The sequence below is a fragment of the Malurus melanocephalus genome, unplaced genomic scaffold (assembly GCF_030028575.1).
Source record: "Malurus melanocephalus ecotype Western Australia unplaced genomic scaffold, MMel_1.1 scaffold_10, whole genome shotgun sequence".
Lineage (NCBI taxonomy): Eukaryota > Metazoa > Chordata > Aves > Passeriformes > Maluridae > Malurus > Malurus melanocephalus.
The window spans coordinates 1,163,824-1,185,151 of NW_026623242.1; the positions used below are offsets into that span (position 1 = coordinate 1,163,824).

A 21,328-nucleotide genomic window follows, 5' to 3' on the forward strand; every position below is an offset into this window, starting at 1 on the left:
ATTTTAGCTGAATCTTTAGAAGCCACAGCATTCTTGAATCTTCTGGCTGTTACATTTGAGTAGAACCTGGCAATTTTTTTCATGCTTAGGTAACTATTGCTCCCTTGCATGTGGAAGATGCTGGCAGAAAGAAAAAATTGCATTCACTGCAATATTTCAGTAGTGTCGATGGTCTATAAAGTGATTTTTAGTAGAATGCTGCTACTTCTACTTTTTGAATTTTATAATGACAGGTTTTTGTAACTATTTCATAGGGGCAGGAGAAAGTTCAAGTCTTGCCATGCATGGGATTTAATACTTTCCTCCTGAACTGAAGTCCATGGTAAAAAGCTGACTTACCTCTAGCATAATCAGATGGGCATTTTTCCTAGACTCTGTAGTGCTGTGTTCTTYGTTCACTTTAATTGAAAAATAAATGGGAAGGTGGTTCAAAAGCAGCATCCAGGATCAGAGTGTGGTGATGTTTTGAGGATACTGCCACCTTCATTTTTCACTGAAGGAAGAAGGTACCTTTACTACTCTTCAATAGGACACTGTCACTTCTGCAAGATTTTGTTCCTGATTTATAGGTGTTTAATCAAAGGTTACTTGTTATTTGGTTTGTTGTATCACAGAATGAGTGCTTGTGGTACTTTTCATATTTCCCAGTTTCACAGTTGTGTTTCTCTTCCTTTGCTGCCATATCAGTGCTCTATTTCATTTTCTCCCRTAGCACTAGAAGCCTTCCGAGTTCCCATTAAAAAGAAGTGGAAGCAAGTCAAGTAAAAAAATTAGAATTGCAATGTCACTTTCCTTTTTGGCGTCTGGTTTTTTCCTATTCTTAAATTGGACATAACGTTTTCCTCTGATTCATGCTGTGAAACATTTAAAGGTTAGAGAAGATCTTCTGTGCATAAGGATCACTGATTATGTTGCAGACATACCCTAAAAAAATGAACCATTTGGATACGAAAACCATATGAATCTTTTTAATTGCTCCAAGAACTGGGGAAAGCACATGGCATGGTCACTACAGTGAGAGCAGTGGCCAGCCCCAGGGCTGGGTGGCCCTGCATCTGAGATGTGACCTAAAGTAAGTAAAGTCCTGGGGAACCTGGTCTGAAGTCAGCACTGACAGTGCTTTGAGCAGGTCTCTGGACAGAGAGCTCATCCATCCTGAATGAGACTGTGATTTAAAATATCCATTTTTTATTCAAAAGTGGAAGCAAATACATTCCACAAAGAAAAGTTGACAGGCGTTTTCTTGATTTTGTGGGGTCCCTTGCTAAAATCCATATTAACAATCTGATTAATGTTTCTAAAGAAGAGAAAGCTGCCTGCTGCGTATTCACCTGATAAAAAAATATGGCTTGCAAAGCTGGATACAGAGGAAAGGGTAACAGAAATAAACCATGTAACTGCTGAGGATCACTTTAGTGTTTTGAAAGATGGACAGTAGGAACACAAGCATAGTGATGAACTATTCCCTCTAAAATGTAGCTTTATAAAGCAAAGCTCAGATGGGGATCTTATGTTATGGGGAACATAAATTAAGCATTTATAGATAAAGACCATAAATGCATCAAAGTCAATTCATCAGTTTCCCTAAGGAGGACTTAGTGCCATGTAACAAGTGAAGCAGAGAAAAACTAGACTTGTGGTAGAAGTCAAGAAAGGTAAGATAATAACAAAGCCTGTGACCAGGCTGTCAATTCCTCAACAGAAAATGTAGAGAATCATAAAAAAGGCTAGTCGCGGGAGGAGAAAAAAAATTTCACTATTTCCCCACTATAATTATGATCAAATTACATTAGGCATAAATTGCAAAGTTATCAATATTTTTGATTAGATAATTTATTGGAACAGCAATAATACAGACAACCCATAGGAATAAACCAGCCAGGAACTTTGTTAAAAGATATCAGTAAAAACTGAGCGGAAGCAGAGGTGTGAAAACTACCACGATTTCGTGAGGTTTAGAAAAGGTGAAACAGAAATTACCGTACCAGGAAAACATTTTTCCCTGGTATTCCTTGAGCCTGCCGGGGGGAGGCAGGTCCCACAGCTCTGGCTCGGTGGTCTGGGGCGGGGGCAGAGGCAGCGAAACGTCCCTCGGACCGATGGCGCAGAAAAAAATCACCAGGGAACCCTCTCCGAAACCGCTCCGAGCCCCTTAGGAACATCGCGCCAACGGTGGAGTGAGCACTTTTACAGAACATCCGGTTTCCACTGCCCCATGTTCTCCGGACCTTTCCCTGCCCCGCAGCCCACCGCCTCAGGGGCGAGCGGCGCTCCCTSGTCCCCAAAGCGCGGAGCGGGCCCTGAGGCGGTGCCAGGGAGCGGTGCCTGCGCCGCCCGGGCGGTGCCTGTGCCGCTCCGCCTCCCCGCGCCGCGGCAGGAAGCCGGAAGCGGCCGGGGCGCTGGGCAGGCCGGCGGGAGGCGGCTGGTGCGTGGGGCTGCGGGGCCGGGCAGGGAGGGTTCGCGGTGGCCGCGGAGGGCCGAGCCGAGGTGGGCTGCGGCGGCCGCTTGCCCTCGCCGCCACCGCGCTGGTGCCGAGGGGAGGCGGCCGCCGCCGGGCGCGGTGGTTTCAGTTTCCCGGGGCGGCGGCGGGGCCTTCCCGGGAGCTGCCGCGTCGCGGATGGCGGCGGCGCGCCCCGAGGCAGCGGCGGAGCCCGGGACGGACGAGACACGGCCGGCCCGTGGCCTCGGCGGCGTGCCCGGGGCCCGGCCCTTGCCCTGGTCTGGCTGACTGCTGTCCCTGTGAATGTGCCTTAATAAGCGGCGTCCCCTTCGCGGCTGAAGGAGTTGTTAAAGTTTTGCCTCGGGAAGCTCGTCCTGATGTAGCGATGAGCCCGCCGTACCCCACCGTGGCCCTCCGCTGGTTTCCAGGAGCTACAGTCCCAGACAGGCCGAGTTCTCTTCCTGCATTACGGACTGGATATGTCGAGAGCAGGGGTGATGAGCAGCACTGGAGCCAGGCTTGCCGTTTGTTTTATGTGCCTTTGGGAGAATGTGTGTTTCCTTAGGGTTCAAGCAGCACCTGGTGTGACCAAGAGCGGGTATTTCCATGATTCAGATGCCAGCTGTTGGACTGGAAACTCCCGTAAGGAGGTTATAACTAAAGAAAGCAGGGGTAGGAAGCACGAGCTTTAGGAGAAGCTKCTTCTTTAAGCCTTGAAAGAGGGTATGCAGGGAAGTATAAAACCTCAATAGTTGCCAGACTCTAAATAACATTTATTTGGAATCTCAGCACTTTGCCTCTTGGCTTTGGTGGCGCTTAGAATCTTGCTTGTAAGCAGAAAAAGCCATAGTTTTAACTTCATAATCTGTCCCTGCTTGCCTGGTGAAGCTGTTCATTGCAGCTGTCAACAGGGGAGCCATACCTGCTTCGTGTGCTTATCCTGCATACCTGAGGTAACAGAAAACTTCATGCTAATTAGAAGCAGCCAGTACTCCTGCCTCAAAGCATTGGGAGTTTAAAAACATCACATTAACAATACAGTGTTTTTTCAGTACAATCCCCTCTGCTGACAAATTTTAAAAGTAGTATCGTGACCAGAAACAGAAAAATATTCAGTAAAATCTTCCAATAAGTAGCTGCCAAGCCCTTGAAATACTGAATTGTGGGGGGATGATAAATCAAACTGCTATCAGGAGAGATTTCATTAGATGTGTATGAGGAGCTTTTGACTCATACCAAACTTCATGACTATAAGTGAGATGTGAAGAAATAGTTCAGCATTAACTTTAGTGACAGGATCCATCATACAGGTAGACCTTAATTTTTAAAATTTTTATAGTTTTTATAGAAACCCTTAGTTACTTGATTTAGGAATATAGTGGAAGATATGAAAAAGCTACTTGCTGAGTGTTCAGCAAAGATCAGTTATGACTCTGTTAGAGAATGCAAACTATTAAATCAAAGGAGGCCTAACATGTTATGTGATCTAATTAGTGTAATTTGAAGGCTAAAGCTGAACGAGACTTTATACCTTAAAAGTGAAGACTTTGCCAAAAAGAACATACTCTTTTAACAAAACAAGTATAATAATGTGATGCTTTGTTTTGCCACTTAATATGTACCCTGGGATTGATACTGGCATATTTATAGTTTTAAGAGGGAAAAAAAGCCCAGACCTTGAGAATCTATTAATGACTTGATGGATTGGGGTTTTTCTTAATAACTGCCGAATTATACTGAAGATTATCTGTTGCAGACATGTCCTTTTGTTTTTTCATCCATTGGCCTTTGTGCTAATTTAAGAAGGTAAAGGAAAAGAGCTGATCTTGTGCATAAACTACCTCATCCTTATCATTTTGGCAAATGTAGTAATTCAGTTTCTTAAGAGGCTTCTAATTTTTTTGTTGTATGAGTAGACTTTGGAGAAGAGTTTCTGTGCACTTTTTGTCTGATTTCGAAAGGATTTATAATGTTTCTGTATCTTGATATGAGTCTAATGAATATTGTTTTGAAGTAAATCACAAATTACATGTTTACTGGTAATGTGCCAGCTGGCTTGTAATGAGCAGGGTTTTAATTATGAGGAATGTTTTAATTTGAAGATTTGACATGGTTTACAGAGTAGGCTGTGCATTATTTCTTTGCATCCTCTCTTCCTTACCTTCTGTGTCTGCATCATGGATAACTCTTTGGCATCTATAGTAATTGCCTGATGGGAGAAGTCATTTTATGCTACTATTGCAAATTGTCTTGTCAGAGTTAACCAAGAATTATAAGGGTTGGGAATGTGGTGTTAGGTTGGTTTTTTTTTTTTTGTTTTTTGTTTAGATTGTACATAAAACCTTTTATTCCTTCCAGAGGCATTAAGAGCTTCATCTAGATTTTGAAATGGCATTGCTGCATGACTCAGTTAATTGTAGAGTAATGTCAGGTCTTTGCATTTTGTATGCTACATGTCATTGCCTGCATGTTCTGGGGCAGCTTTGCAAGGAGCTTCTCATCTCACATGAGCGAATAGCTAAATGAAAGTATGAAATCTGCAGTCACTACATATAGAGAAATGTGTTCAGAGTCACAAGAAATGTGTGTGTCTGCATAGCAGCACGGTAGGATCAGCAGCAGTGCACAGCGTGTGCTCCAGCTGGCGTCCGGGGCAGGATGGGAGAATAGTGGCTGGTGTGCGGCTTTCTCCRCTCTCCTGTGCTGCACACTGAGAGGCTCCTGTGTGACCTTGTGCACCAGGGAACTCTCAGAAAGTGCCAGTCACCTTCTGGTAACAAACGCAGGAAGTTCTGTCATGCCTCTTCTTCAGTAGTTACAAGAAAGGCTTCTTCCTTTGAGTATCAGCAGTTTCCTGTCAGGTAACACGTGCAAGTAACATGCGGTGTCCCCAGCCAAGCTGACCAAGGATTGCTGCTGTTGGAGCATAACTTGTTCCAGTTGCCATTTTGTTTTTGAGATTGTTTGGGAAGCAGCATCTTTCATTTTAGAGCCTTTTGCTAGTTTTAATGGCAAAATCAATATGTTAATTAAACCAAGAAGTTAAAGGTATTCACCTGCAGCTCCCACTGTTTTGGCAAGCCGGAAAATCTGACAGTTGTAAACTTTCACGTTAATAATTTTAATTTAATCAAACTTTTTTTCTTTTTCTTTTGAATCTGTGAAGGCCCAAGTATTTTAACAGTTCACATTTCAGGAAGGTTGGGGAAGCCAGGCTGTCTCTCTAGGTGTGGCATACCCAGTATGAAATTTTAGAAAAGAGAGAAATGTCTCTGAATTTCTTTCAGTAGTAATTGCTGGTTCTAGCAAGTGGATGAAAATACTTGTGTCGATTGTGACTTTTTTCCAGTGCATATAAAAATAGCTTTTTGTGAGTTGTTAGTCCAGTTCCCTTACAGTTCTACTGAAATGCAACTTGCAGAGCCAAAGTGATCTAAAGTATCTGTATACACATTTGCCGTCATCTCTAATGTCTATTCTTTGGTATGTGTACAGAATAATGGAATTCAGGTCTTGCTGACCTTTAGAAGACCTTGTGCATGTGTTTTTGACTCTTTTCTGTAGATTTTGTTACTTTATAATTTAGACACCATGTATGACAGCAAAGGAATTACAAAGCTTTCAGCTTTCCTGTTGATTTTTCAAACAAAATTTTGGGAATACAGAGATTAAATGCAGAGAGGTATTGTGTCAATGGCATTAGTTTTGATTGTTGGGCTTCTTTTTGTTTCCATGTTTCACTTCTTCTACTTGGTTGTCCTTAATTCTCCATGTCTTTGGAGTTACAGCTGGGGTTTGGGTCTATTTCCTTCTAATTAAAGTAAGTCCATTTCATGTATTTTAGTAAATTATAATTCAATGTATTGAACTTTCTGTTTTTAAGGTGAAAAAGAAAACTCTAATCAAAGTGCAAAGATGCAGAGCACTTCAAATTACCTCTGGCTGTTGTCCGACATTCTAGGACAGGGAGCGACTGCAAATGTTTTCCGAGGCCGACAGAAGGTTTGTGAGGAATTTTCATATACAAGTAGCTTCATGAAATCAACAAAAAAAAAGTCAAGATTTAGGCCTAAAGCTAATGTATCAGTATAATCATTCATGCTTCATTTTCAATATTTGTCCATTGAATTGGAGTTCTGTAGTTAGATTTTGAAGGTTTTTTTTAATTGTTCTTGTTTGTAATTTGTTTTTCCTTGTAAAATATTAACAGTTATTAATTCTTCTTCCTTTTTTCTTAAGTTTTATGGAAGCAAATAATCCTTATTTAAGAAGTTGAATAGGAATAAGTGACCTACCAGTTTCTGTTACATGATTCTATGAGTTATATCTTTGTTAAATTGTCTTTTCATCTGTTTTTATCTGTTCTTTTAAAACCTGTTTAAAGTCACCTGTTTGGTGATTTTTATGCTTTTGTATTGGAAGTGAAATATTCTTGTTGTGCATGAAGCTATTGTTAGTTGTTGTCTGTAAGTCAATTTTTGAATGTTAAATGTTTTCTTGGTGGCATGCCTTGAGTAATCAGTGCAAAATAGTAATTTTTTTGCCATGTAAATGATCCACTGATGTGTATGTTGCAGCCTGAGTGAGGGGCTAAAATGACCTTACATGTGTAGGTCATTTTATTCCTATGAATTTCACAGTATGTCTCACACAGTGAAGATAAGTATAGTTGTGAAAGTTCCCTTACAGTAATGAGAGTCTGTGTGAAATCACTATGAAGCTATTTATAAGCGATATTGTTTCTGTGTTCACATTTAAGTGTGAAGCAACGTTCCGCAATAATTTAGCAGTTCATATGCTTTTCTGGGTGAGTGAATTTCAACACAGAATGATTCCCCTGTAAACCAGTTTCATGGTTGCACCTGTCATCACCCTCACTAGTCTGAGCCTGTGACCTGCAGCTCATTGTCAATGGGAGCAAGCTTTTACTGGATGCATGTAAGTGTGCAGCACAGCCTTGTCTAAGCACAGGAAGCTGTGTCCTCAGAAAGAATCTGTTGCACAAACTGCTAGTGCAAGCTGATTCCTAGAGTGGGCACAGGGAGGTTYTTTGCCCTAAGGGGGACAGGAGTTGCACTTCCAGCTGGTGCTGTTGTTCCATGTGCATGTTGGGTCTTAGTCCTACTTGAGAACTTAAATCTGATTAAGCTTCTGACATTTATTATATGAGTTTGACTGTTTCTGGATTTTACATCAGTGGCACATAGTGCTCGAAACTCTCTTTGAAAAAACAAGATACCGGTTTATCAATGCAAACAGAGCAATAAAGAAAGAGAGCAACATTCAGCTACTGAAAACTGTCATTTAGCTTAAGCAATCCGAGTATGTGTGTGCCTCATTGATTTGTGCAAGTAACTCTTGCTGAAAAAATATTTTTCAGCTAAGATTATGAGTAATTCTTAAATGTGTAGCCTTTCTTATGCTAATAGTTCTTTTTTTTTTCTAAAAACACCTAGATTTTATGACCTAATGAGTTTCCGTTTTGCTAGACTGCTTGCTTCTAGTCTATATTAAACTAAAAAAAAATCATTTTTTTAGCAGAATCTTTATTTCCATCTTAGCACAAAACACTATTTTGAGATATTTCTAGTCTAGTTATGCTCACATGTGCAACAGAAGATCTCAAAATGCTTGGATAATTTCTATGTGTACATTTACACATTTACAATCTTTTGCTTCGGTTTGATGAGTAGTTTGTTTGTTTTCAACAGAAAACTGGAGATTTATACGCTGTCAAAGTATTTAATAGTATAAGTTTCCTTCGTCCTGTGGATGTTCAGATGCGAGAGTTTGAAGTTTTGAAGAAGCTAAATCATAAGAACATTGTCAAATTGTTTGCCATCGAGGAAGAGGTAATGAATTGTAGTTGTGATCTGAGTTGCATGGAAGTAACCAAGGGTTTTTTTAGTTACCCTAACTATAGAGCATATAGTTACATTTTTAAAGAATTGTAGCATATATTATGATACAAACACTCCCACTTTCTTTCTTTACTTTCTTTCTTCTTGGTTGTTGCTGTTGAAAGAATATGTTTGCTTTCAGTAGGTGAAACACCTTCAGTGTGTAGGCACAGGTTATGATTCTTCATCGCAAGAAGCCACTGTCTCAAGTTTTATCTTGAATTAGGGTTTTTAAACTACCTACATGTATTTAACAGTTGAGTAGTGGAACTTTTTGGTAGTTGAAGGAATTTTGGTAATCCTGACAATTGTACACTTTTCCATTGCATCCAACTAAAATGGTGAGATGGGACATGTAGAACTGTATAATAGTATAAATTGCAGCAGCTGAACTGAGACTGATCAGTTGAAAGAATCCAGATGCTGAGATGAGTAAAGAAGCACAGTCAGTACTCTCAGCACTTATGGTGTGTAGTTTCTCATTTATCCACCTGTCAATACTGCAGTCAACCTGTTGGTGCCTAGAACTTGAGGCTTTCTGAGTTTTTTTCCCCTCTCCAAGTTAGAATGCTTGAAACAGTATAAAAATCCACCTGCCCTTCTTTTGAAGATCACTAGAAAGGGATTTATGGTATAGCTATAGATTTTRTTTTTCTTTTCTTTTTTGAAAATAAGATCTCGTGGTTGTAAATGATTTCTGACATTGGTGTCACAATTATCAGATACTTAATCTCTTCTGATTCTTTTTTTTTCAGACAACTACTAGACACAAAGTACTAGTTATGGAATTTTGTCCGTGTGGGAGTTTGTACACAGTTTTAGAGGAGCCATCTAATGCCTTTGGTTTGCCAGAGTCTGAGTTCTTAATTGTTTTGAGAGATGTGGGTATGTAGACTTTGTTCTTTGGTCTGATTTTTTGACTGAAGCAAACTCATACTTGTTTTGTGTATCTTAAAATAGCAAGAGACAAATTTAAGTGACTGTCAACTAATTGAACAAATTGTTACGGTCATATGGAATCACATATTTTATTTGTGTCTACTTTGGTATAGGTAGCTGCATTAAGAAGCCATTTCTATTTAAAGTATTGATAGATTGTTTTTCTTTATTTCAAGATTGCTTTTCACATATTGAACTGACTTCTAGAGATAATTTCATAAGAGCAGAAAGAGCAGAAAATTTTCCTCCATTGCTTTATGAGAAAAATGTTACTGAGAGCAAGAAATACTGTAATTTGGTGTTTGGAAAAGAAAAAAAAAACAATGTATTGTCATGGTCTTTTTGTTAATTGAGTGTCCCTTCTCATTCCCATTTCCCAGTGAGAACATAAGCATGTCTTCTTAGCRTCAGTTACAATTCAGTGTCTGCAGTGTGTGTCACAATGTGTACATGAATTCTGTATTTATTTTTTTAATTGAAGTGGCTGGGATGAATCATCTCCGTGAGAATGGAATAGTGCACCGTGACATCAAACCAGGCAATATAATGCGTGTTATAGGTGAAGATGGTCAGTCTGTTTACAAACTTACAGACTTCGGTGCTGCAAGAGAACTTGAAGATGATGAACAATTTGTTTCGCTCTATGGCACAGAAGAGTATTTAGTAAGCCCATATGATTTCATTTTCTGTTGAAGAAATGTTTGAAGCCTGAGGCATGATTATTGTTGACTAGGTGAAAGTCAGGTTGCTGGGAATTAGTATTTAAACTTTAGTATTGTAATTTTTTTTGCAACTTTCCACAGGACTTTTTTGCCTTGGGCCACACCATCTTCTGCTGATGTAAATACATCAGCCTTGCCATGATTTCCTGGTCCAGCTTCAACTGTTGCCTTGTGTGAAAGGAGGAACAACAATATTTTAGTTATGAATGTATTTGCCTTTATCTCTGTAGATATGCTTTACTTTGTGTTTGATCTACTTGGATGACATTAGGTGTAGTTAAGATTCATGTGAAACCTTGGATAACAAAAGAGAGGCAGATATAGAAGTATCAAGACAAGCATCTTAGCATGATTTTCTTCCTGCCATGTTTTCCCACATGTGCATCATAACTGATACTCTCCTCTATGGATTTTTTTTCAATTTGTTTTCTGCTGTTGCAAAATCATCTGGAGGCGTACTGAATTTCTTCTCTTCTTTAGTGGTCTTTTATACTAGTAGTCACACTTCAGCTGAGTTTTAAAATATTTTTTGCAAACTTTTTAATAAAAAGGACTGTCATACCTAGGAATATAGTGATATTTGTCAGAATATTTTAAGCAACTTCTTTGATACAAGCAAGCTTTGATTTTTTAAAGAACTGAAAGTTTAGACTGACAAATTACTTTGCTGTGGAAGGATAAGATTGGGTTTTTGTCTTTATAAAGCTTCATAAAGCAATTCTAATTGTTTTTTTTTTTTTTTCTCCTTAGCATCCTGATATGTATGAGCGAGCAGTTTTGAGAAAAGAGCATCAGAAAAAGTATGGAGCAACCGTTGATCTGTGGAGCATAGGGGTGACTTTTTACCATGCTGCAACAGGGAGTTTGCCTTTCCGACCTTTTGAAGGACCTCGCAGAAATAAGGAAGTGATGTAGGTAATTTAGGGGGAGTATTTTATCTGTTGGTAAATTAAATCAGCCCTTGAAATGCTTTTTTTAGCAAAGAATCCTACACACATATAACAAACATTTAAACAGTGAAAATATTTAGGGAAAAATACTCTTTTGTTGCGGTACAGCCCCAGTAGACAGCTGAGCATCACACAGCTGTTCGCTCATTCCTCTGTAGTGGGATGGGGAAGAGAATTGAAAGGGTAAAAGTGCAAAAACTCATGGGTTGATTTAAAGACAGTTTAATAAATAAAAAAAAAAAGCCCACGACAAATGGCAACTCTTGCCTCTTAAACACAAAGGGAAACAAAATCAAGAAAAGTAATGTAGAAAATTCCCCAATTGCTCACAACCAGACAACTTACGCCTGGTCAGTGCCTGACCAAATGCCACACTGGCAAATTCTTCCCCACTTTGTCCTTGGCTTCTGTTGCTGAGCAATATGGTATGTTATGGGCTATCCTTTAGGTCAGCTGTCTCCTGTGTCCCCTTTCAACTTCTGGCCTGCCCCCAGTGTACTTGCGGGTGGGGCAGTAGAAAATTAGAAAACGCCTTAATTCTGTGTAAGCACTGCTTAGCAATTGCTAAATGTGGCTGTGTTACTAACGCTGTTTCGGTCACAAATCCACATCACAGTACCATACAGTACTATGAAGAAAATGAACTCTATCCCAGCCAAAATCAGTAGAAACATTCTGCTTCAACAGAATTTCACTTGTATGGCACCTTAAGACCTGAATGAAGAATCTGAATTGAGAAAGACCTGAACTGAGCTTCCCAAAAACGCTGATGATTTTCCACACATTTTTCCTTCAGCATGGCACTAGGCTGGTCTGTTGAAGTGTATGTATATAACTTGGATACTCGGGCAAAATGATGATGTTCTGAAATGGGATTTCAGTGCTACACATTTTTGTTGTCCTTTAAATTATGGTCTTCCCCAGCAGTCTTGAAATGAGTGCACCGCGCATGAGACTGACATTTGAGTTATATAGTTGTGGACTGCAGCTGAAGATAACAGCAGCAGCTCCTGAGTCTGTGATGTGATGATTGTATTTGATTCCTGTTTCATCTTAGTCTGGTTCTGTTTTGCTTTTCTGTGTGTTGCATTTTAAAAATAAAGCAATATATTGAGCTGTAATACATCAATAACATCTCTGTTTTGGTACTCTGACTGAGTAAGCTGACTCCAGTTTTCTTAGTTGAAGACATTGCCTGTCTTGTGATTTTTTTTGTCCCACAGGAATTCTTATTGTAGCTGCTTGAGAGATGTTTTGTATGTACCTTACCCTCCGAAAAGAGAAAGCACAACTGAAATTTTCTGTTGCAAAAAGCCTGTTGCTTCTCATTCATTTCATGAGAAATGTGAGAAATACTTGCCTATGCAATACAAAGTTATATAATGCCAAATTATATCCAGGTTTCTAGATGTTCCCTCTCTATGCCCAAGCCACTCTGGGGGGGCTAAATTTCCATCTCTTGCTATGGACATAACAGAAGTTAGTCCTAGTAATGTCTAAATTGAATTGACTTTGAGTAATTAACCATTGTGAAAACCTTTGGTTTCTTTCAATATGCTGCAAATATCTCCTGAACTTTTCCCTGAGGCAGAGGTAGACACAGCACAGCTTTTCATTCTTTACTCTTTTAGTGCTGCTCTGTCGGCTTGTAAGTGAAGCTTCCTAATTATTAGACAGTCTACAAATTTAGGCCAACATGCTGTTTAAATTAGTATTATTGCTGCTCCTTTGAGGATTAGTTATCTTCCTATGTGTATGTAAGAGGTAATAGTTGAAGTATCCATTATTTTTGATATGTATTGCAGGTATAAAATAATCACTGGAAAGCCTTCTGGTGCTATTTCTGGAATACAGAAAGCAGAAAATGGACCTATTGAGTGGAGCTGGGAGATGCCTATTTCTTGTAGCCTTTCAAAGTAAGTTTGAACTTACAAATGTTCACAAAATGTTTCAATGCCTCTTGATTGAGCCTTTTTTAGTTATTTTCTAGGATTGTGTCTTTGATCTCTTCAGTACATTGGTACGGTCTGATACTTGGTTATTAAGTGTTCTTCCCAGCTATCCAAATAGGTTTATGATTGCTAATTTACAAATGAGCACCTGGGAATCTGTTGTGGTTTGAGTAGAAGAAAGATTATTACTGCATTTTCTCCACCTTCAGGAACGAGGAATCAATAATTTTGACCCTCATTTCTTGCTAGAATGTGACTTCAGACATGACAAAGATTAGGCAGCAGGAAGGAAATGATAAGCCAAGAGAGTTCAGAGGCTTACTTTTTGCAAGGAAAAAGGTCACATCATCACATTTTAACACACATTCATAGTATCTTTTCAATTTTACCATAATGCTTTTGTTTCATATGTCCATAATATTCAGTAGGAAGAGCCGTGAAAGATCTTATTTTGGTGTGACCTTGAAAGCACCTCCCATAACCCATTTACCTAGTTATCTTCTTGAGATTTCTTCTGTACTCTGAAGTTCCTAATCCTTCATGGTAAAGAAGGAAATAAATTGTTCTAKGAAGAGACTCTAGAAGCAAACTTTTCTGAAAGGCAAATATGTACATCTTTAAGGGGTGTAGGGTCAAAGTCTAGTTTATATCAATTCATTAGTTTAGAGTGTGCAGAACTTGAAATTTGTATGTTTTTCATGATACTGCTTATTTGTTTCCTCTTTTTATTCTCCATAATTGAACTGCTTGAAATGAAACCTCTGTTCACAGTAATACTTTTAAGTAGCATTTAAACAGTATTTAGTGCTACAAGTTTAGTATTAAAGAGAGTTTGTGAACAGCATCCACTGACCTCTAATGGGGTCATTGGTGTGCTAGTAAGCTGCTGGAGCTTGCTTCAGAATTTTAGCAGTTCTGCTGCTGGGTTCAGGCTTGATATGTACATAATGTTAAAATTTCAGAGTTGTTCATGATAATGTACAAGTAGGATCCGTAAAGTTCCTTACCATTCAGATGCTCAAGGTAGAAATGCAAGAAATTTAAGCTGACTTTTCTCCTAGAATAGTAACAATTGTAAGGCAATAGTTGCGCAGGGGTTTTTGCAGCATTCAAGCTGCATGTGCATAGTACTAATTTAGCCCCATCTCAATCAGGATGAATTCTTAGCGTTGACAGTTGAAATAATGAGTCTTCGCTAACCCAGCTGGTTTTGATTGAAAGCAACATAGTGTGCTCACACAAGCATATCCACCAGCAAATCCTAAATGGCAGTAGCTTCCTTCAAAGTGATACACTGTGGTGTGTAGGGTGAGCTGGGAAAAATGCTACTACAATGGCAGAAGGCAGCCTCAGTTCTACAGTGTAGAATTTTAAATTTGATGTATTTTTTGCAGTGTCTGTAGAATTTCTCAAATACTTGATAGTTAAACCTAAAAATGAAAGAATTAAAGTACATGTATTAATGAAAAATAATGGACATTGCCATTGAACATTTTGTTGCTCTGTGAAGGAAAGAAAGGCACTAACATGTTCTTTAAATGATAACAGGTGTTTACTTATGAGACAAGTAAAATGAAGTATTGCAATTGGTTGCAAGCTAAAGTATTTCAAGTAGATCCAAGCTGTCTCATCTCTTCCTGCTGTCCTCTAGGGGTCTGCAAGTACTGCTCACACCTGTCCTTGCGAATATTCTTGAAGCAGACCAAGAAAAATGCTGGGGATTTGATCAGTTTTTTGCAGAGACAAGTGACATACTGCACCGAATAATAATCCACATCTTTTCATTACAGCAGATGACCTTGCACAAAGTTTATATTCACAACTATAATACGTAAGTGTTCTCTCTCTATTTTGTTTACTTTGCTCTTGTTCAGGCTAACAGCACTGTGACCTCAGATCACCACGGTTACTAATTCAGTAGCCTGTGACCTCATGTCACCAGTGTTACAAATTCAGTGCCCTTTCCTTGGCACTTTATCTGAGAAAGTGAAAAGGGTTCAATTCTCCTTCATAGTCATAGTGCATATAGAAGCATGTTGACCAAAAATAAAAATAAAGTCATTGAAGGTCAAATCAACTGATCTTAAACTTAGTCTTATTTAATGACAGAACACAGACTTAATCCTTGATGAGTTAACAGTATGTCGGCTTTCACAACAGAGGCCAGCTTATCCTACATTGTATATGTTACTTATTTACAAAGTGGTTTTCTAGAGACTGTATTCATCTCTTGCTTGTCTTGTCCCAGTCATACAAAATGCACGCATTGTCTTTGATGAAAAACTCTCACAGGGCTCTGAAGTGCTAATTGGTGCAGTTTAGGATCCTGATTTATATGGGATTCACTTTATGACCATGAAGTGCTGATGTTAAAAACTGTAAGGTGTGTTGATTTCTAATACATGTATACATACTGCTGTTTCATCAAATGTGTAACTACAGTTCTAGCCATTTTCTACTCTAACATTTTTATTTTATTTTAGGTGAGAGAGCCCAAGTACTGTTTTTGCAGAGAAATCTTGCTTCTATTTTTTTATTATTATTTACATGTATAGTTATTTATACACTAGCTGTAGTATTAAGAAGCGATAGTGTACTAGTGCTGCACAGGAGGCAAACTGGCCCTTCCTGTTAGCGTATTGAAGCTTTCCCTTCCTTGTAGGAGGTTTTGCTAGTTTCATTTGGTTTGGKTTTTTTGTTGCTGTTGTGGTGATAGGTTTTTGTGGTGGGGCTTTTCTGGAGGGGGCAGAGGTGTAGTAGTATTTTAAGTTTTATACGTGTATCTGTTGATTGCTGTAAATGAAATTCTGAAGTGTCTTTGGTCTTTCTTATCACGGTTGTTTTAAGTAATAATCTGGCTATCTGTTAGGTTACAGCTGAATTTAAATTTTTGACATGTAAAACACCAGACTTTTCTTTTGGAGAGACCATCCATCTCCTTTGAAGAAAAGTGTATGCCTTAGAAAACTTAAGTATGCTTGCTTCCCCTCTTCTGGTGTTGCCTGTTTTTACTGACCTTCAGACCCAGAGCAAGTTTGTTTCAACAGACATGCTTTGAAAATCAGACGTAGAAAGGAAGTTTGATATTTTGCAGGAAATAGCATTTATTTTTTTAACAGCAAACTGGAGCCTTGGGCAGAGTGCTGCTTTTTTTTCTACTTCAAAGTCAAGTGCTTTATGTATAAACCCAGTTCTTAATTAATCAAAAATAAAAGCAATTTTTATTTAAATAATACAAAATCTGAATTGTTGAACTATTGTAGTGAGTCTAACTGCTACCATTTATATTGTTTGCATTATAGAGCTGCTATATTTCATGAGTTGGTCTACAAACAGACAAAAATACCATCTCAGAACCAAGAACTTATATATGAAGGCCGGCGCTTAATACTAGATCCTGGCAAATTGGCACAGCACTTCCCCAGAACAACTGAGGAGAATCCTATCTTTGTAGTAAGCAGGGAGGCTGTGAACATTGTTGGATTAATCTATGAAGAAGGTATATTAAAGTAATTGCTCCTTTCTTATAGCTGTCTTTTGTAAATAGTTTGGGTTACTTAATGTAATTGTTTTATGTGTGTTATGTCTCTAGAAATAGTATTGGAAATTTTCCTTTCTTGATATCTGAAGTTCCAAGTATGTCATCCAATGTATTTCAAAACTACTGAGAATCCAGAACATTTTTACAGAAACAGTAGGTGCTTGTAATGTTCCAAGTCCTTTGAACCTGAACATTTCTGTGCCAAGACATAGTGGTGCTTTCTTGAAGCACCACTTGACACTTTAAACAAGTAGAAAGAAACATTATAGAAAGTAATTCAAACCTGATTGTTTTTTTCCATTACTCACTAAGTAGAAAGTCAAGTTTGACTTTATTTTTAATTTGCCATTTAATGTGATTAGCCTGTCAGTTAACAGAGGAGGTCGTTAAAATGTACATTTGCTCAGAAGATAAGGTAATGCCATAACATGGAGAAAAAAAAAGAAATTGAGGTTTTGAATTTCCATTTATCATTGAGAGAATTTTAGAGGGACGTGTGCCAGAGTCCTTTTGTTATAAATGATGAGCTGGAAGACATGGCTGCAGTTGAGAGGTCGGTGTTACTTTTGCGGTACACCCTAAATGCTGACTGTTCAGGCCAGCTGGCATTCACACAGAGGTGCTGAAGAGTGTGGATAGGTGAGCTGTTTCTGGAAGATTCAACAGGAACTTTATATTGTGTCACAGAGCTTTCTGAAGCTGTCAGAGAGCAGGCAAACAAAGGAGATTCAGTTGATAGGGGCTACCTGAGGTTTAAAAAAGCTTTTTGGTGAAGTCCTGCCCTTAAGAGTGTTAGTGAAACTAAGCAGCCATAAGATAAAATGAGAATGGTTTCCCATTGAGGCAAACAAGGACGCTGAAAAGCAGAGAGAAACAGTTGGCGCTGTCAATGGAGAGAGATTGCTAGTRGAGACATGCATGAAATCTGTGCTGGGCAGCATGTTCAGAAGTAAGTCTGGAAAAGGAAGTAAAGGACAATTTGCTGAAGATACCAAGTTATTTAAAACATTTTAGCCAAAGGCCAATTTTAAAGGTGTGTATGAGAGCCACATGATATTAAAAGGCATAAAAGTAGTGTTTGGGGTGGGGAGGGAAAACAATCTGAACTTTTGAAGTCTCTTCCGGAAAATAAGAAAATACACTTTTTTTTTTTTATGTTTCAGTTTTACTTCCTAAAGTACATCAACGTTATGATTTGGATGGAGATGCCAGTATGGCTAAAGTGAGTAATTACCATTTTAGGTTATATACCTGTCTTGGATAATGATACTGAAATGACAGCTACTTTATTTTCAAATTAATATTGTCAATAAAACTATTTTAATATGCCAGTGAGGATTCTAAGTGATAGAAATACATTTGTTGACAAAAGGATCTAAAAGTATACTAAAGCCCTACATTGTATAAAAAAATGGTTCTTTTTTTTTTTTTAAAGACAAACCCAGTCTTTAGAAGAACTTCCAGTCTTCTACATTCAAATTGCTCTATTACTGTATAATTCAGTGTTGGGGGAGAAAGGAGCCTGACACTGTGTAGTTCTGAAGTTAGTTAGAAGCCTCATAACTTCACCTCTGATGGTACAAAATTTAACATTAGAAAAATAACTCTTGCTCATTAGGGAGGAGTTTCTAGGACTCTTCACAGGGGTAGAATTCTGTTGCCTCTCAAAAATTACCAGAATCTGTAGAAGACAAGGATGTTTCATTCTTTTGGTTGTTTTTCTAAATCTACTGAATGTATGCACAGCCATRCTTGACTTTGTGACACCTGTTTATGCATGTGAAATATTGACTGCCAAGGAGCCTTGTGTTCAGACACGGTAGTCCTGAACGTATATGTCTCTTTAAATACCAGTATTTTGAAAATTAATAAACAGAAAGGCATCAGTTGATACTCATTCCTTAAAATACTGTAAATTATAATATCTGAAACTTTGTTCTCAATTCTAAATAATGCAGCAAGCTTGTAGGTGGAATTGGGTAAATGAAGGGAATCTCTAGCCTTAAAATTAAAAAAAGGATCCGTTTTTACAAGTTCCCTTTAATGTATGTGCTTGATTCCTAAACCCTTCAAGAAATGTACTTGTGACTTTAACAGAAATTATAAGTCACATCATTTTTGTTTGTGAGATTTGTTTGCATCCCTAACAGATGCTTCAGCACAACAGGAAAACCCRTGTTTAGTTCTGCCTTTGTAATGGGTGTTTGGTTGTTGCTTGACTAACGCTTAGGCCAAGCTACACATTTTAAGCTGCCATCCTCATGTTGCTCTTTCTTTTATTAATCTGTGTTGCTTTGTTGTGATGTAATGGCTTGAAGCAATTGTTAAGAGAATGGCAGATCATACTTATGTTGTTTTTATTCCCTCCAGGCAGTGACTGGTATTGTATGTTATGCCTGTAGAGTTGCCAGCTCTTTGCTACTTTACCAGGAGCTGATGCGAAAAGGAATTCGATGGTTAATGTAAGCAATTGATTGCATTTCATTAAGCTTTTTTCTTTTAAAAATTGAGATATGCCTTGATTATCAATACATACTTCTGTGATCTCTCGATGTCTTGGGAAGTTTTCTTTATCCTTGAGTAAGGACAGACTTTCTGTATTTTTCCCTTTTTTCTGTCATTAAGGAAACAAAAATACATCTTTTTATTACAATAGAAGTTAGGTGTTTATGAATTTACTTTCTTCTGTGAATAATTTAAGTCTAACCTCTGGTAATGTGCAGATACAAATGAACAGCTTGCACGTGGTATTTTAATATGAGGATTACATATGAGGTGTTAATGCATCTGTAACAGAAAGGTATTCCTCCTGGCAGTTATTGCTGCAGATATATTCTTGTATTACTGATTGGTGGTAGGATTGCAGTTGAATACTCTTTTTATAGACTAACACTTCACTTTTTTAGTGAAATAATCAAGGATGATTACAATGAAATGGTTCATAAAAAGGCAGAGATTGTCATCAGGCTGGATTTCTGCAGCAGAAACATTGAGAAAGCTGAGAAAATGTGAGTAAAAGCACTACAACAGATGCATTGATATTTTCATTGTCATTTTTAGTGACAACATTATTTTAAGTCATGATTATTTGGAGTAGTTTTGCATATAAAAATTAAATTTGAGTCAGCATGGATTTTCTGATGGCACTGACTTAAGCAGATTTAGTCATATGTGTTACTCAAATTAGAGTGTTAGTTTTGCTCCTTAACCTAACAAGAACAATTACTATTGAGTAATAATTGTGTGTGTTCTTTTTCTCCTTTCTTCTTGGACTCAGCTCATTTGCTCTTGTTGACTCTACAAGCTATAGAAAAGCCTGGACAAAGAATCAAGTAGCTTTGCTTTCATTAGTGCTTTTGTCACTGAGTTTGGTTGCATATGACTTTAAATACTCTCCCTCACACAGTTTTAAGACTTTAGTATTTTCTGTGTGAAAGTAATTTTAATGTTGAAATATAACACAGAGCAGCTGCAAAAAAAGTCCCAAACAACCCAAGCCACCCATCTTGCCCCCTCCCAAAAAAGCGTTACTCTTATGCAGTGTGATAGGAACTTTAAATATCTCTTCTTCTTAGCATTCTTCTGTGGGTGGTAGTTTTCCTGTTCAACCTTCTGCCAGTCTTCCCAAAATGCTGTCTTAGTCAAAGGATTCTCTCAACTTGCCATCATGCTACTCTGAAAATGCAGATACCCACAAGAGGGTTGTTAACCCAGTGCGTAGAGCCACTGGGTTTGCAGAATAGATTTAAGAATATACTTGAACCTGTCAGAGCTGTTATGCCTGTGCAAATGGAACACCTTGTATGCAGTAATGGTGAATACCCAAGGCTTTGACAGATTTGCTCTGTGTGTGACAAACCTACCTTAAAACTCAGGTGTGTCAGTTTGTATTGACTTCAAAAACACTGCAAAAACACAACAGTGAAATAGTGAATTTGGTAACTTGCAAGATAACGCTATACCTGTGCAGCCTAATTACAAATCATCAGGGCAGTAACCCAAAATCCTCTTCAAGCCAGTTTGCACCAGTTGGCAGGACTAGATCTTGTTCAGTCGTTGACTGTGGTTCAGACTTGTGATTGTGGTGCACTCAAGAGTATCTCAGAGTAGCAGTTTGAAAAAAAATTACATTCATTTGTGAACTGGAGTAGTTCTCGTGTGAACAGAAATTTGCTATGTGTTTGCACATGGTCTTCTTGCTTCTTACAAAGAGGCAGGATTTTCAGTTTGACTTTTGCTAGCTCCATAAAAGTCTTCTAAAGGACTTGTCCTCTTGTTTGTCCTTCCTTTTCAGGGCTGTGCTTCAAAGCATGACAATGCAAAGTCTTTATTTGAAAAGACAAACCAAGTATTGAACTTGAGCAAAATATGTATTTTTTGAAAGCAGTTGAGCTGTTTGTGATGATGTTTTTAAAAATAAAATGTACATGAGATTCAACAGGAAAAATAATTTCCTGAATAATTTATTTGGCACTTGAGCTATGGTCATATGGAAAGTATCAATATGAACAGATGGTCCTACTGTCTGAGCCTTTAAACATGTAATAACTCAGTATGCTTTTTCTCAGAAAAGCATGTTGGTGAAGTACTAAGTAATACAGAAGTATTAGTTTGTTAATGACTGCTTTTAAGTACCTTTAGTTTAATAAGATTTTAAAAATTACTTGATGACAGGAAATAGTCTTCCACTGCCTGTCAAGTACAAATAATGATAACAGAATAAGGAATTCAGGAATGGAAGTTTGAAACTTCATTTTAACAGTTCCAATTTAGGAAAAAAGTCAAAGGAATGCTTTTTCAAAACTGAAGTGTTTCCATTGTCAGTTACATGGTTGTTGCTTGACAGAGACTGTATTTCATATGCAAGAAAAGGCAGTTACTGTT

At 38.1% G+C, this 21,328-nt stretch overlaps 1 protein-coding gene across 2 annotated transcripts in view; it reads left to right on the forward strand.

Annotated features, from left to right (window-relative positions):
- The first annotated feature begins 2,372 nt into the window (after positions 1-2,372).
- TBK1 (TANK binding kinase 1) overlaps positions 2,373-21,328 on the forward strand; it is a 28,111-nt gene continuing 9,155 nt past the window's right edge. The window contains exons 1-12 of one of the 2 annotated variants that reach the window (XM_057377104.1): positions 2,373-2,425; positions 6,324-6,442; positions 8,152-8,292; positions 9,096-9,225; positions 9,761-9,942; positions 10,752-10,912; positions 12,757-12,867; positions 14,555-14,734; positions 16,206-16,402; positions 17,608-17,666; positions 18,815-18,906; positions 19,351-19,452. In XM_057377104.1, coding sequence (XP_057233087.1) covers positions 6,356-6,442; positions 8,152-8,292; positions 9,096-9,225; positions 9,761-9,942; positions 10,752-10,912; positions 12,757-12,867; positions 14,555-14,734; positions 16,206-16,402; positions 17,608-17,666; positions 18,815-18,906; positions 19,351-19,452 — 1,442 coding nt within the window. In that variant the 5' untranslated portion in view covers positions 2,373-2,425; positions 6,324-6,355. Of the gene's footprint in view, positions 2,426-2,699; positions 3,083-6,323; positions 6,443-8,151; positions 8,293-9,095; positions 9,226-9,760; positions 9,943-10,751; positions 10,913-12,756; positions 12,868-14,554; positions 14,735-16,205; positions 16,403-17,607; positions 17,667-18,814; positions 18,907-19,350; positions 19,453-21,328 lie in introns of those variants that run through there. The other variant, XM_057377094.1, reaches the window with a different exon arrangement.